Source organism: Sinohyriopsis cumingii, chromosome 8 (assembly GCF_028554795.1).
Source record: "Sinohyriopsis cumingii isolate HCF-2022 chromosome 8, ASM2855479v2, whole genome shotgun sequence".
Classification (NCBI taxonomy): domain Eukaryota; kingdom Metazoa; phylum Mollusca; class Bivalvia; order Unionida; family Unionidae; genus Sinohyriopsis; species Sinohyriopsis cumingii.
This window is the reverse complement of record NC_142968.1, coordinates 101,337,378-101,354,873: the sequence shown is the minus strand read 5'-3', so window position 1 is coordinate 101,354,873 and position 17,496 is coordinate 101,337,378. Positions and strand designations below refer to the sequence as shown.

The 17,496-nt window shown below is 34.2% G+C and overlaps 1 protein-coding gene across 9 annotated transcripts in view; it reads left to right on the top strand.

The window, feature by feature from the left end:
* Positions 1-17,496, top strand: part of LOC149794253 (nephrin-like) — a 347,553-nt gene that overhangs the window by 310,125 nt on the left and 19,932 nt on the right. For 8 of the 9 annotated variants that reach the window (XM_089968382.1, XM_089968380.1, XM_089968381.1 and 5 more), the window contains 7 exons: positions 953-1,071; positions 1,599-1,782; positions 2,211-2,402; positions 2,999-3,097; positions 5,571-5,732; positions 8,843-9,000; positions 14,516-14,611. In XM_089968382.1, coding sequence (XP_089824508.1) covers positions 953-1,071; positions 1,599-1,782; positions 2,211-2,402; positions 2,999-3,097; positions 5,571-5,732; positions 8,843-9,000; positions 14,516-14,611 — 1,010 coding nt within the window. The remainder of the gene's footprint in view (positions 1-952; positions 1,072-1,598; positions 1,783-2,210; positions 2,403-2,998; positions 3,098-5,570; positions 5,733-8,842; positions 9,001-14,515; positions 14,612-17,496) is intronic. The other variant, XM_089968389.1, reaches the window with a different exon arrangement.

The window sequence follows — 17,496 nt, the reverse complement described above, 5'->3', positions numbered from 1 at the left end:
TTTTGCACAGACACTTAAATTGTCCACCGTCTACATTTACCAAACTTTGTCCATGGCTTGCACTTAGGTAAGGAAGAACTGTATTGATTTCGGTCTCAAAATCTCAAAGGTGAAGATCGCTGACATGGAGAAGAAAAATGGTTTCCACACAATAATTTGAATACTTCACCATTTTCAGACTTTTGGGATAGGCTGCACATGGGGTTATGAAGAACACTATTCATTTCAGAAGAAAAATGGTTTATGCACAACTTTAGTTCTCCACCATCAACAGTCACAAAATACTGTTCATTGCTTGCTCGTAGGGAAAGAAGTACTGTATCAAGGGTCAAAGTCATGAACAGAAACAAGATTTCAGCACAATAACTTGAATTTTCCATCATCTTAGGTTACCAAAAACTTTGGATGATTTGCACTTGGTATAATGAAGAACCCATTTATTTTGAAGTCAAAAGTTGAAAGATCAAGGACACTGTGACTGAAATAATAAAAAAAATATTGGTTTTCACACAATGACATCAGTTCCACATGATATATCTCGACCAAACATGACTGAATGAAAGAAGAAAAATGGTTTCCATACAGTGACATCGGTACTTCATCACAGATCTGAACCAAACTTTGTGGATGGCTTGCACTTGGTATAAGGAAGAAGCTTTTTAGTTCAGAGGTGAAAAGGTCAGTGTCAAGGTCACTCTGGCTGAATGAAGAAAAATGGTTCTGCATAAAAGTTTCAGTTATCCACATAGAGGATTGTTAAACATAATGCAGATATAATGTTCTGTTTCATTTTATTGCAATATTACAACTGTCTCCAAGTGACGTGCTTTGAAATGGATCGATAGATAACACAAACTTTTGGCAACTTATTGATAGTTTTTAAAGGAACCAATGATCCCTTATGGATTTATTATTACACAGAAATAGAGAACTACCATTCTCGTTATTTCAGTTTCCCCTGAGATAGACAAGAACCTGGCAAATGCCAAGGCTGCTAGTGTGCCAGGCTTGACAGGGCGACTCTCCTGCAAAGCAGAGGGGTCTCCCCAGGTCTCCTTCAAATGGAAAAAGGTAAGGAAATTAACTCCCATTTTTACAGCAGTCTTTTACAAACAATGGCCTACCCATTATATCCAGTTTTTCATTATGTCAATGCAGCTGCAAATCTGTAAGATGTCAAGATAGCTGTGTGAATTGCCCATTGAAATGAACAGTGTTACCAGTTAGTTTGCAGGTTTCCATGAGAGGCCATCCCTAGCATGGGTAGCATTTCACACAGGTTTTTTGAAACAGGTATATACATGTCATGTTTCATGTCAACAATGAATGAAACATTACAAACTCCAAAATTATATGAGATGTCAAAATTATATTTATGAAGAAGAAAAAGCCTTTGAAATTTTATGACTGTATGACTGCAGGAAATATTGAATGAATAATAATAATAATAATAAATAGTAGATGTAATTACATGATAAAAGCTGGCAGCATAGTTACAGTTAATGGTATTTTGGTAGTTGCTTATAGCTTATTAAAAGAAATCAGTTTGATCCTGAAAAACTCTAAATTCTTCTAATTTGTTGCTTGTGGTTGTTTAGGATGGGAGCGAGATTGCAGCAACAGGGGAGAAGTATGAGATTCAAGAAAAGGTGACAGACGGTGTGAAATATGAGAACATTTTGCTGATCAAGGATGTCTCAGATGAGGATTATGGGGTGTATGTCTGCATTGTTAGTAACAACAAGGGAAATGACTCATATGAGATTGTTTTTGATGGCACAGGTTAGTTGAAAACAAGGATTCATTGCAGAGTTAAGTACAATAACTGATCTCAGCATTGTTGGAGGAACAGACCTTTTGAATTGTACCCGAGTATTAAATAAGATAGAATCAATGAAATATAATTTTCAGAAATTTCAGATCATTGTGGTTCTGTTTAACTTTACTTTTCATGATGACGAGATATTTGCTGTTAAGCAGTTTTAAAGTTTCATCTTATTTTTTCTGATTTTAGTCTTGTGATTATAGTTTTAAGTGAAGCATGACTTCACTTTATAGATACAAATGCTGCGTAGATCGTATTTCATACCATATTTTTATATTCAACAAGAAATATGAAAGATTTTGTGGTTTGAGCTATGCAGGTTTATTAAATTTGCAGAAATTTCAAGCTACTAAAATATGACTTAGATTTCATCTTTCCACTTTAGACAAGCCAGATCCTCCATACAACATAAGGTTTGTGAATGCCACTCATGACAGTATTACAATAGCCTGGGATCCAGGATTTGATGGAGGTCTGGTGCAGGCATACACAGTTCGCTACAAGCCTGTGTCTGGTAGCCACGGATATGTTCAAATTGATGTCATTCCTCCAGGCAGTACACTCTTCACTGTCCGAGGTAAGATTCTTGGAAGCTTGTCAGTGTGAATAAAATCACTGCTTGAAGTCCTTTTGTCCATTTTATTAATAAAAAAAAGGAAATTACACAGATATGCAAGCATGCACACACATACACTGTAATTCAGATGAGGCTCTATAAATACCTTTCAGATTCAAAACCCTAGTTATTGTTTAGCAACACGTGCAGACTCTTGAATGTAAAGTAGGCCCATTATGCCATCCAGCATGTTGTATGAGGTAGTTAATGGAAATAGGAGCCAGTGTGGTTTAGTGGTAAGCAGGCCAGACTTGTGACTGATAGTGTACAGGTTTTAATTCTACCATCTGACCAGCCTGACTTAGTTACTTTTATGTGCCCTTGTGCAAGGCACATCACTCTGAAATGCCTCAACACTTATTTTGCTGTGCCATATAAGATCAAACGAAACCTTAAAGACATCATTAAAAACGCTGACTAGCTGTGTTGTTGATAAGTACAAGTACTGCATTTTCCATTTGGGCAGTAACTGCCTCATTTAAAGGCCATAATTGAGTGAATGACTTGTACATGCCAAACTATGAAACGCTTTAATAAAGTGTGCTTCTGAATTTCAGGTCTGGAGCTGGGTACAGAGTATGAATTTACAGTTAAGGCTTTCAACACACTTGGTCACAGTGAATACCAGCCTGTGGGGATCAAAGTTGTCACATCAAGTAAGTCCAATTGAATACAAAGATGGAAAGTTACCAGATTTTTTCTGTGTACAGTATTATTCACACCCAGATATTTAAAACACCCAGGCCTGGCTATAATAAAACCCGGAGGCTTGTGATAGTTTCCACTCTCATCCAATTAGAAGCATCTTTTAAAATGTAACATCATTTATAATTGGTGAGAAACAATATATCAAGCATAATACCATCTCAAGAGTTGCATGATTTCTAGGCCTGACCTGCAGACTTGTTTTCTGCCAATTGGTCTTATTATTTGCACAAATGGGATGTCCTCTGCCTTTTCTGTTGCATGCTAGAAAAATACTTTGGATAGTATCATTGGCCATTTTGAAGTATGCTCATGGTTATTATTACATTATAACAACTTAATTCATGTCACAATGACTTGATGATGTATCAACACTAATAGCAACATAAGTAATAGTTTGAGCTTACTAAATAATGCCCCCCCCCCCTTGTTTTTTAATGAAAAAGTTCCAAGAATAAAAAGAAAACCTGCAAATATTTTTTTGGTGGTCAGAACATTGTTGGATATTATTTTCAACAGGTATCTGTTATTGAGGATCTATTCTTTGCACATTTGGTTGGATGTTTGTCTTTGGAAAAATTTACCAATTTTGGAATGGTCACTTTGATTGCCTTCAAGTTTCATTTAGAGAGTCAAAATTATTTTACTGGCATCAGAGAGAAATGAGAATGTTCTTATTGGGTCTGTGCAGTTTGTTTGAAATTGCAAGTAGAAAGAGTAGAAAGCATAAACCAAGATTTGCAGTTGCATTACGTCACCAGATATCTGAGCAAATGCTGTTTGTAGTTGGGTATTTCTGTATGTCACATGGTTCAAACAAGTTTGAAAAATCTGTGAATTTAGGGGTTCCCATGAGAATTCCTTGAATATTACTGAAGACACCTTAAATGTATTGGAGAGAATACAAAAAGTTAATGCATAATAAAACATATCACTCTTTGCAGTCAGAATGTTTGCGGTTCTTTTCTTTACATCATGTACAAAAATAAAGAATAAAATCAGATACAATTTTTGTTTGAAAATGATGTATAAACTCTTGTTAATTGACAGAGGAACATGGGGAGGATTCAATATCCACTGAACAAAATACTGCTTGAAAGCATTAATAAGTCCTTGGAAACTGCTTGAAAAGTTCTCCAGTACCGTATTAACCATGTATAAGCATATACAGTAATCCATACCAGGCCTGGCATTGACCTAACAGAAGATGAAGAACATTCCAACTATTCTGTTTCTTTAAGACCAGCTTTTAAAAAAATATTATTAAAAATTTCTAAGAATCGAACAAAACTCATAAATTGAGTTTGCGAATTTCATGAAAACTTTAATGTCAAAGTTATAAAGGCTTGAATTTGTACAAGTAATATGATAAATCCTGTGCTGTGTATATTCCAATGGTAGATCCAGACCCCTTTTCCACTATGTCAATAAAGGGATAGTGGATACAGTCAAAGAAATATAAAATCTCAGCTTTTTTCAACATTTCATGAACAATTCAGACATCAATATCAGCCCTATGTGAGTAATTGTCACCTTTGAGACTTTATACACACGTTGTACAGGTGCATTATAGCCACTTTTATTCTTGTGCTGGTGGTATGGTATAGGGAAGATAAAGGTGGAGAAAATAGTTTTACTGATTCAAAAATCACTACATCTCTTGCATGTAAATAATTTGTAGGTATAAGCCAATAACACTACTTTTATTTGTTTTTTCTTTATTCAAACCACAACAAATTTTGCATTTTCATTTGTGTCTGAAATTTGGTTAGTAATTACTGGGGTCAGATAAAAATATTGGTATTGTTTTAGTGTAGCCTTGCATGTGTCTGTACGTCTGTCTCTCTGTCTTGACTCCCTATTAAAACAAATCCTGCATTAATGGGTGTTATTTTGCCCAACTCAATTGTACAAGCTGTTTTCCACTAAATATGCAATGGTTCATACATAGATGGCATTTAGGTTGATTAGCAGTCCTTTGGAATCTCTGTTATGTAATAGTTAATTGACATTTGCCACCCATTTGCTACAGGGTCAATTCCAAAACTTTGTAAGAATTACATGCAGTACTGCTTGCAACTTTTTCATAATCATGCTACTAAAGCTTTTCAAGCTTTGAAGTTTTGAAGTTTTGTATTTTTATTGACATTTGAGATATTAATTCCAATGTTTTAGACATCATTTGAGTCATCAAAAGCAGGTTATATCAGTCATTAGAACTTCTTATGCAATATATTTTTAACTTTAAAAAATAACATTTTGAGTTAATTCTTAGTCTTAGATGGAAAGTCATTGGCATTTAATGTCAGGGATTTCCTCTTAATAATGAAAATTTATAAGGTTCAATGCTAATGACAGTCAAAAATTGCCAAAAAATGACCTGTTTTTTATTCTCACTATTGGATCATTCCATAATTTTCACAGACGTGAAGCCAGCAGCTGATGAAAATAGTGTACTGACTAGTGGGTCTGAGGATACTCCCGTTATCATCATACTGGTGGTCTGTGTGGTTGGAATCTTCCTCCTAGCCCTTAACATAGGCCTCATCCTCTTCTTTGTTCGTCGTAGGAAGAAGAGACTAGAAAGTGAGTACATTTTTTTTGTTCTTATACCCCTGCCACATTTATGGAGTGAGCATGTAGTGTATTTATTTTTGCCATTTTGTAACACAATTTTTATGAGTTCTAGACTTTGTTTGACTTCATGTAGCAATCATATTACATGCATACGAGCAGGAATACCCAAGTTGTATTGACACAGTTCTGGCTGGCTTATTTATTTATTTATTTGCTGATTGAAGTTGGCAATCTCCTGTAGTAATAAAGCTGTCAATCCATCAGTCTGTCTGTCTGTCCTAGAACAATTTGGTTTCTTAAAGGTAAAGTTTACTGGAAATTTGTGCATGGCTTGCATTTGAGATGGCACAGGCACAAACGAATCTTCAGGTCGACAAGTTAACATAATTTAACAGGGACAGAATGTGTATTATTCAGTCAACAATAAATATTTGATGCGATCATGAACACGCATGAACTAAAATAACTTTAAATGCTTTGTGTCAGTTGTCATGAACAATTTCCAAATATATAATTTAAATTTCCTGTAATTGGGGGTCTATGATCTATGATTGCAGGTTCACACTAATTTCTATATATTTATAGAGCCAAAAAATCAACCAAATGCTTGAATGTAGCATATTGTATTTTCACACCCTGCCCTTATTTTTTTTCTTCAATCTTTTGTGTCAGTCTCATTAAAACAAATTCCCATGATGGGAGTCAAATATGTATTTGATAGTGAATACACAATAATGTCAGGAAGATTTCAGTAGATGTGTTACATCATGTATATTTTCCACTTCCAACACTACTAAGTGCTGAGTTTCAGGCCAAGAATTTGTTCAGCTTATTAAGTAAAAGACCAGAATTGTACTCATTACTTATTTCATACTTGGTTTGACCCTATACTCAAGAGGCAGACATTACAGTTCAACTTACTCGTGTAAAAACTTTAAAACTTTGCAGTGATATGCTCCAGAGCAAAATACTGTCAGAGTTTAAAGTTTTAAGGCATTTACCAATAACATTGCCATACTTGTTGTATACCTATCATTTAAATAAATTCCAAGTCTTGCATGCCTTTTCTAGCATGTTTGATCCAAGGATTCACGCTGATTCCCTTTCAGGATTGCACCAAAAATCAGCCAGATGTGTGTAATCATGCATTATTTGCATCACAAACATTGTTTTATTTTTTTATAACTAGATTCGGTTCACAAAAAAAGTGCAATTTTTTCAATGTAGACGTATACTTGAGCCCACTTTCAGCAGGTATGACAGCCATGGCTTTGATTAAAGAGAGCAAAAGCAATATTATCTGTATTTTACATAGAAACCATGATCCCCTGTTTTACTTATTAAACAAGACATAGCGGGTCAGTATGGATCAGTAATTCAAAGTACTCTTGTAACAGAACAAACCAAATATCCCTAAGACATTATGTACCATGGATTAAGTATAGTTATTGTTCTACAGCTAATTAACCTGTTTGCATTTTAAACAACTAAATAATAGTTGATTATAAACATTGTGTGTTTTAAATTTTCAGTACATGGAGTCCATTTTAATAAAATTCATTTAGCAGATCAGTGGCGATGAATACCTTTTTTTCAAAACACACCTATGAAAGAAATATCACAAGTTATAATAGCCCATTTCATACCGAATTTAACCGAGTTGCTCCGTAATTATCCGAATAACCTCCCAAGTTACTTTAAACTCCAGCCAATCAAACGCTGGTGGGTACATGTACATAATAAAATGGCATGCATTGTTGTTTAGAAATATTTCAGAAATAAAATTAAATAAATGATTGAAATTTATATGTAAATTATCCACAGACTTTCAAAAACAAATCTGATAAACTCATATGAAACTCATTTTATTATAGTGACGTTTCGGATGCACAGAAATAGTTTGAACAACTTGCTCTTTGATTGCCAGGATTAAATTTGTTTACTTCGACACCATTTCCTGACTTACATGTACATGTCCAGATGTAAACAGCTCAAAGCTACTCCCTCGTATGGGTTTGAAATCCACCCTGGTTTCCAGAAAATAAGACAGGATGGTTCCAATATTAAATTTCGTCAATATCTGCGGCAGCATCGCTGTTGAATATGCATTTTTCAACTTGATAAACGATGTTGAAGTAGTTACAGAAGTTGATGCTGAAGCGTTAGCCATATTTTGCCCACCACCAATTACGGTCAGCTGACCACCCGCCACATGATCAAAATTCTGAGCAAATTACAAAGTTCACTGAAGTCTGCATGAAATGGGCTATAATAACAAATGGCAGATATTCAGCTTGAAATTGCTGATTTGCATCTAAGCAGTCTATGACAAATATTGTTTGTAGGTTCAGCTCATTTTGTAAGTACCCATGGCTAGATTAAGAAATATCAAAAAAGGAAAGAAAACAGAGACAACCAGGTGACTTTTACTTTAAGAATATTAACATATTAATCACACGGACTCTTGTGGGTGTGGGTGGGATTTTTTTTGGACACCAAATTGAAGAATTTATTATGCCTTCAGACAACAAAGAAAGTAATATAAAAATTTATGTCCAAAAACATGCTGAAAATAAGTTCTCTATAAACTGAACAGGATAGACTCGGAGCTGATGCCTTATAATGCACTGACAAATCAGGGAGTATGCTGTTTGACTAATTATGGAAATAGTAGATTGATGAGCAGATAACTTATCTGCCAGCTCATTTTGAGATGGCAATTATGGGCCTGTACTATTTGCAAACAGGTGTGTGTTACACAGGAGCAAATGCAGTATTATTGTACATTTCAGATGTAATTGCATTGATTGGCTGACTGATGTTTTACAGTAAATCAAAGCTTATATTGTGCAAGGTCAGAGTAAGATCATGTTTTTGCCGTACTGAGAGATACACCACAGTAGTTGACCCATCCTAGTCAGGGCAGGAATAGAACCCATATCCTTCTGGTTGCAAATTCAGAACACTAACACTGAATCATCACAGCTCCAGATCATAATTGGATCGTTCTCTCTTAGGGATAGGGCCAGTGTTTAGGAAGGAATAGCTTGTGGGTGTGCTGGAGGACCTGGTTTTGTGTTGCATATATTTAATTAATCATGTTTTGTTTTCCATTTCAGATGGCAGTGATACAACTAGTCACACAAACACAATAGAGTTGTATGGACCCAGTAAAGAGACAGCACTGTACCCAATGACACCATCAGATGAAAGCAGGAGCTATGGAACATATGATAAAAATATGGAGGATTTTTCCGATGATTACAAATCATATGAGGTATGTGTATGTCTCAGTTCTTCCTCTTTAAATACAGTGGGTCCCTGTTATTTGTATGGTGCCAATTTTCATGAATTCCATGATTACTAAAAACAGATGCCATCCATTCCAAATTTTGTGCAATTATTATAAGTTTTAGTGGCTTGGTACCAACTGTACTAAACGTCTGACATTTCATGATGGAAATGGAAATTTTTAGATTTCTTTCTTAGATATGTTTAGCAGTTAAATTTTCTTTGAGCACTCACCAGCTGTCTTGTCTTGGATGCTGAAGGTCATGGGTTTGAATCTCATCCAAGTCATACCAAAGACTTATAAAAATGGTACTAAGCATGGTTGACCTGGTCTCAGGATACTGTGACTGGGTGGCACATGATGCTACATGTCTGCATCATGATGCCTCAGTGCTAGACATCACTATAAACTGCCACACTCTAGACATCATAGCAATGTGACTAATATTGTTAAAGCTATGTTAACAAAAATAAAACAAACATTAAAAATCAACCATGATAACCTTTATTCACCATAAGGAGTCTTGTTTTATCAATCAGGAAAATTTGAAAAGTTCTTAAATTTCTGAAAATTCCTTAATTTTTGGCAAAAATAAAAACATTTCCATATGACCTGTTCAGTGTTAAAACTATCTTATATATCTTTCATCATTCGTCCTGTGTCTACCTCTAAATAAATCTGCAATGATCTCAGCTGTTTCATAAACAAGAAAATTTAAAATCTCAATTTAGCAAAATATTTTAACTTGGGCCTGGCCTCAACCTCAGTAAACATCTAAAACAAATTTTTCCTCAGTTTGAGAGTTTTGAATATCTATTATTTTTTTTTGTTTGAAACAATTATTTCTTAACAAACAGTCATGATAATTGATGAATATTATTCATGAAATTTCAGTTTTTCCGTAAGAGCCTTGCCTTATTTCTGAGGAAGTTTTGAAGATTTCTTCAAAATTTAAAAAAAGACAGCATTTTTTTCCAAGGTTATCATGTGCTGAATTTTAAAACAAAAGTGGTTGTGTATCCTTTCCACTGTCTCATAGCTCTGACAAAAATATTGATATTCAATCTATTTTGAGGTGAAATTTTTTGAATTTTGATGAAACAGCAATTTGGGTCTGTGCAATTTGCAGTTGGGAATGTGTTACCTTTGCTATCAATGAACATATCCTGTACTAAAATAAATTTCTAACACTTGTAGACAGGCAGTTTGTATATTTAGCTCTTCTGGCCTTTAGACTTTGAAAGACTGGTCAAGATGTGTAAAGGGACATAACTCATAATCTGATATAGGTAGAAAGTTATTAGAGTGCTATCCTCCTTAATACTCTTAGAGATGCAGATTACCGTCTAGGTGGCGCTCTACAGTTTCGTATTTTGCATTAGGATTTTAAAGAAAAGAATTTCCCTGGCTTTCCTCACTGGTTATACTGGCTATTTAAAAAAGACCTTGTATATCTTAGGTAGAATTCAAAGGACCTTTAATTCCCTTTATTTTGGTATATGATTGATGGGTGTAGTATGGGTTGTAGAGTATACAGCTTGGCCTTACTCCAGATGTGTACCTTTCAAAAAAGTGCTTGCTCCATTGGTCATTTGCTCTTTCTGAACTTCTGAGGTAAATTGTATAAAAAAGAGCCGATAACTTTTTTTTACATTTTATATATTTGGTAATTCATTCATTGCACTTTCAGAAGCTGGTCTGGCAAAATTCATTTTTCCTATTTTAATAGCTGCTATGGATAGTGTACTTTAGACTAATTCAGGCTCATTTTTTAGCACAAGGGAGCATTCATTTTAGTTAGCAGTGTGTTTAAATCATGTACAATTTCCAAAAGTACAGTTTCCAAAAGTACAGTATCCACATTACATTAATGTAGAATAGAGGTATGCCACTATTCTCTCCATTGTGCATGTTTTAAATGCAAACAACTTCACCTTACATATGTCACTCTCTCAAAAGTACATAATAACTGCTGAGCGCCCCCATATACTCAGTTATAAGTCAAGTTATTTAGAGAAAAAAATAAAGCCTGGAAGAAAGGGGGGTGGTGGCTTATCTGCGGGCCAAGGTCAGAGTCAGAAAATTTTAAAGCTTTTCTTCTCTATTACCAGTATTTGTTGTTACTGTTGATCGCTGAAGATGAGATGTGCCTAATGTTGCCACATGGCTCATATGATATGTGTAGTCTTGAAGTGAAACAAGTATTTTTTCTAACTTTACTGGTAGGATAAAAATGAATGAAAAACAGATTTTACCATACTTAACATCTATTTGATAGATGTCCATCCACCAGAAAATGCAGCCATAGATGTTATTTGAGCCATGATGGTATGTTTATTTTCCAAAAGAACCACCATATTAGTAATCTCTCAATCAAGTATTTAACCCTCAACTAATCAATGATCATTAAACTCTACGGTACTGTGCAAATGTACACTTGCTTATTTCAGTGTTAATATGAAAAGAAATTAAATTAAAAGATTTAAGAATTATGATACTGGAGGTATTTATGACAGAAACAGAAACATTTTTATATAAAGAGTAGAAATACATGTATGATAGTCTTCAAGCAAACCATAGCGAGAGGCTCCATAGGGGTTTGTTACACGCACGTCTAGGATGGGTAAATAACAGACAAGTAGCAATATACAAGTCAGCGTGATTAATTGTTAAAAATATAATTTGTGGGATTTCTTTGACAGGTGTTTATAGAAGTAAAAGGCAGCCACTATTTATCTTCTACTGTTGTTTATTTGTTTGTAAAGCAGAGTGGTTTGTTAGCTGTTGAGTGTTGTACAATAACTGCCGGTATGCATAATCTGCAGTAATTGCCTCAGGGATAATGGGTTTATTTTGTTGCACAATGCCATTGACTTTACTAATACATGCCGACTCTAAGATGTATTGTTTAATGAGATAAGGCAGTGGACATAGTTTCTGCTCAAAGTTATAACTGTCACAATGCTTGAACAATGTCCACACCGACTACCAGTCATATTTTTGTGAACTGAATATGCTACCAGTAGTTTTTAAAAAAACGAAACAATGATCAATAATTATCCAATACAAACTGATCATCAACCACCCATGGAAAAATTACAGGATAAAGTATAAAAATAGGATACTACCACTATCAAAAGTTATTTCAGTTTAATCTTTCCAGAAATATATATTTAGTTAGATAAAATGAATATTGTTGAAAGTTAAAGAAAGAATTCTGCTTACGATGCAGCATTCAAACCTATTGAATGCAAATAATAACTGCTGCAGAATTTTGTGTGAATGAGAAGCAAGTATGGGAATGGGAGAAAAGCAAAGCAGCATTAAAAGAAATGCAATGAACAAAGAAGGTTTGTTTGACTGGGATCACCTCATTCCAAGAATTGGAGAAAGAACTCAGTGATTTTGTGAGTGAATGTTGACAAAATGGATACATTGTCACACAATCTGCAATTTGTCTGTGTGCTATGCAAATAGTGAAAGATGATAAATACAAGTTTTCAGATTCAAACTTTGTTGCATCAGTTGGTTGGTGTTCTTGTTTTATGAACTGGCATGGTTTCTCGCTCAGGCAGGAAACGAAGATAGCACAAAGCGACCAAAACACTTGGAAGACAAAAATTGAATCATTTCAGAAGTTCATCATTAAATGCAGAAAGGAGTGCTCATTCAAACTATCACAAAATGGAAATATGGATGAGACGACTATGACCTTTGACTTACCAAGCAATACAACAGTCAATGCTGTTGGTGAGAAAACTGTTCTGATAAAAACAACTGGCCATGAAAAAACACATTTTACGGTTGTTTTGGCCTGTTTAGCTGACAGATCAAAGCTGCCACCTGTCATCATTTTTAGAAGGAAGACCCTGTCGATAAGCATGAAATTTCCTGCTGGTGTCATTGTCATGCACATGAAAAGGGATGGATGCATGAAAGTGGAATGACTGAATGGTTGGAGAAAGTCTGGAACAAGAGGCCAGGTACACTTCTTCAGAAAGCTTCAATGCTTGTCTGGGACATGTTTCCAGCACACAAGACAGACGAGGTAAAAAAATGCCGCAAAGAGAATGAAAACTACATTTGCTGTGACAGCAGGAGATTTAAATCAGTGTTATGACCTCTTGATGTCTACCTAAACAAGCCAGTTAAAGACAGGTGAACGATGTGGTCCGGATGGGTTTTGTTCAGGCACAGTGAAGATGACAAAAGGGGGGAATTTCATGAGGCCAGACATCGACTTGTGGGTCAAAGACTCATGGGACTAAATACCATCGAAAATGATTGCCAAATCATTTTGAAAGAGCTGTATCAACAGTGTCATGGATGGAACTGAGGATGATGCCATCTTTAAATGAGACAATGACGAGGAGAATGAGAAGCAGAATGACGCACAATTAGATGTTCCTTTATGACAGTGACATCATATATGATGACAGCATGCCCATAACAGAAGCCGAGTGTTACAAACTGTTTTTCAATTCTGATACCGAGCTATATTTCGAAGGATTCTAAAAGTGAAAGAACTTCTATAATTCAGGATTTTAGTATGAGGATTTTATTATTTCAATTAAGACTTAACACTGAACATAAATTGTTAGTTTGTATTTCAACATATAAATCAGTTTTCCTACTTTCACTTTCATTGGGTTTGAAGATAATATTTTAATTTAGAAATGTGATTTGCCTGAATAAATGCATTTAGAACTCGCTTTGTGCATCTTTTGATGTAGTCTAGATCTTATGGGTCATCTTATGATTAGATCATGCGTTTTAAAAAATGTTTTTACCTATTCAGTTTGGGTGGTCAGCTTATATGCAAACAGGCTTATACACAAGTATATACAGTAGGATTTCAAACAATACAGAATCATTGCAATAGAAAATGCTCATCAAACATTGCTTAAATATTTTCAGAAAATATTTTTTTGCTCAGTTCTCTATCAGGAGAAAAAGAGAAGAAAAGACTTAAAATGTGTATGATAAAGATTACATGTACTTAGAATTTTATTGGAACTTGCTTATGATCATGATACAAGAAACATGCTTATCAATTTCACATGAATTGTATTCATTCCTTGGATTCTGTTGGATGTGAGATTACATGAATTCTTCAAGCCATCTCTGTTCTTTGTTCTCATTGTTATACTTTGATTGAAAATTCCAGTATTTTCTTCCCTTTAACTAGCAAGAATATGGGATACTTGACTAGAGTATATATTTTTATCAAAATAATTGATTCATGGGCTATTTGGAATGATTCATTAATAGGCCTTATGTTGTAAAAGATTATGTGACAAGATTTCCTTTCAAAAACTGCTCATTTCATTAATTGATCCAATCCTCACAATCCTAATTATATGCTATTCAATTATTTAAATAATCACATATATGCTGTTCAGTTATTTAAATAATCACATTTTTCAATATGTAGTTTTTATTTTTGCATTGCATTGCCTTATCTATGTTGTGTGGAATGCTTATGTTTTTCCCCTCACAGCATGAAGGAGATAAACAGCTTGGTGAAGACTCTGAAAGTTGTCAAAATCAAGTTAGGAAATCTTCTTGGAAAGACAACTGCTGTCTTAGTCCTGTGGTAATAATGACAGAGTTGTCTTCTTGTCTTTTAATAGCTTTTACAAAATTAACACCACTAGTGCATCTATACAGTATCACTGTATTCTAGATTTCTTCATTAACACTTTGCTGACTCTTTTCTTTTCTTTTTGTGTTCCCCACATGTGAGATGTGGTAATGGATGGACAGATGGATAATATCAAATTATTCTCCCTTGAAGCATGGGGATGAAAATTGTTCTTTTGTGCCCTAAAATAGAAATAGCAAGCTTCTTATTTTAACATTCTGGCCGTTACATGCTATCTTTTAATTGTAATCATAATTTTGGCACTCTTTTGTTAAATGTATTAAAAAGAAGGAGTTACTTTGATGAATCTTTCAAATTTTCATACATATCTTCACTTTTTTTATTAGTATTCATTATATTTGGTTGAGCATTTACAGTTTAGTTTTTATTGTAGATGTCACTTTTTAACAATAAATAATATCTTCACAGTCCTGTACACACTCACATGATGTAGGAATTGTACTTGCTACTTAAAACATGTTTACAGTTTGTTTGAACAAAAAGTTGACATTTTTAGCTCCAAATAATGTCTAGCAGTCTCAGCACTGTTTGTAGGATTTTGAAAATGTAGAGACTTGTGCCACAGTTTTGAATTTAAGTCTAGTATATACAAAATTCTTGATGAAATTTTGACTACTGAGAGATCCAGCCAATTTCTTGAGAAACTAGTTAAGCATAAAACTTGTGACAAAGCATCAAAATTCCACAAATTAGATCACACTACGTGGAGCTTAGTTAAATCGATGAAATGTAAAATACCAGAAATGAAATTAAAATTTGCACACCCAGTCCTGAAAGTTTTTCATTTGTAACTTTAAGTAAAGTTTCAGAATGTAAAACAAATTAATTTTTTTTATCTGGACTCGGCTGGAGTTTTTTGCTCAAAGTTTTTATGATATGGACTATGGACTGGAAACAGAAGATCTCTGAAGCGAGACTCTCTCAAAGTCTGGATGTATTGGCATCAAGGGAAAAAAATGCCCAACAAATATCTAGATTTACAAATACACTGTATAGTGTAATTCTTGTACATGTTGAGAGTTAATTTTGTTATTTTTTGTAATGCTCCTTGCTGCCTGGGGTATCTTAATTTGGTCATAGACAGCCGTCCAATCTGAGAATCTTCTTAGCAAGGTTCATCAAGAACCAACTTAATGGAGACAAATTAAAAATATGTATGAAAAATCTAAATGCAGCTGTTGTGATTAGATTTTGGACCATTACAGCAATTTTTGTTTAATATACATTTTTGAACTTGACATTTTGTGATCAAAACCTTGTTAGCACAGTTCAGCAAAAATGTCTTGAGACAAATGAAATGCATGAATAAAATCTGAATAGATTTTCATGTCATTATTTTAAAAAATTCACATTTTTATCAATTTAAACATTTTGAATACAGACAGTGTGGGCTACAGTATATTACAAGCACAAATCTAGTTTGGATATTGCTTTATACTAACAGTTGTTTTGAGTGATTATTAAACCTGCTTCATGTAGCTTTTGTTGGTGGTGTTCTCTCAGTACTTTTCCCATAACTTTTCACCCTTTCTGCAATGTCTTAATTGCATTTTTGACAATAATTTACATATCAGTATGCATTTTCAACCTAATAAAGAATATCATTTTTTCAGTTCCATCTTAATTTGCTGCCAGTAGCTCATTGGCCTAGCAAGAAACCATGACCCCCTGCTTTGCAGAATTTAATAAGTTGTTTGATTGCAATTGTGGTCACCCAACAGCATCTGTTCCCCAACCCCCATCCTGGCAGTTTCAGGGGTTACATTGATGATTGCTATACCACTGTAGTAGATCATCTTGTTTTATTATAAATATCTATTCAAAAACTATATGGGACTTCATAGCAAAATACATGTACCTTATTCATGTAAGTCTCACACATGCCTTTTACAAGTGCACACAACTCTTTGGTCAGATCTCCTGAAAATTGTGCTTGACTTGATGCCTATTTCTCAATTCCAGCAGCTTCATGGGAGGGCAATGATCTTTAGGGTATCTTACACACAGGACTTAAAAATCAAAATCATCAACGGTCTTTTCCCATGCCTGATCTGTGTACTATCAAACTAGACATTTTTTTTTAATGATCTTGGATTGCTTGGGTCCATAACAATGTAAAAATGTACATTTAACAAATTGTTTAATACTTCCAACATTTTGTAAGTGGTCATCCTTCACTTCGAAAAGCATTGATCCAGAACCGTAGTTTCTCAATGCACCTGTGTAATATGGTGTAAGCTGTTCACTTTACATCAAATATAGAAAGAATAACATATGAATGAAGATTTTCTGACAAATTGCTATAATTTTGATCTGTCATGAGCAGATCTTAAATGAATTCTCATTTCAAATGGAATTTGTGGTGAACAAATGATTTAAATTTTTCAGTGAGTTTCAGAAATTTCATTGCATTGAGCACACTCATAAGATTTTATATATCACACAATGAAGAATTCATTTATGTGAAGAATAAAAGGATGTACAGAGTAGTGTAGTTAAATCACATAAAATACATTCAGACAAGTCTGTCATTTCATCAGTTTCTTGCAGGACATCATTTGTCATGTCATGAAGTGACACTATACATATTACATATTGAAGAATTATGTTACGGACATAGTTAACTAAAAACCACTATATTTCTGTGTTGAAAGGAAATAACGAATTCATAACAATGGAGAGTTATTGTGTTGTGACCTTTGATGTGATGTGATTTTTATTTTTAACGTAGCTTTAACAATTTTCAGTCATATTGCTATGATGTCTGCAATATGCCAGTTTATAGTGATGTCTAACATTGGGGCATCATGCTGCAG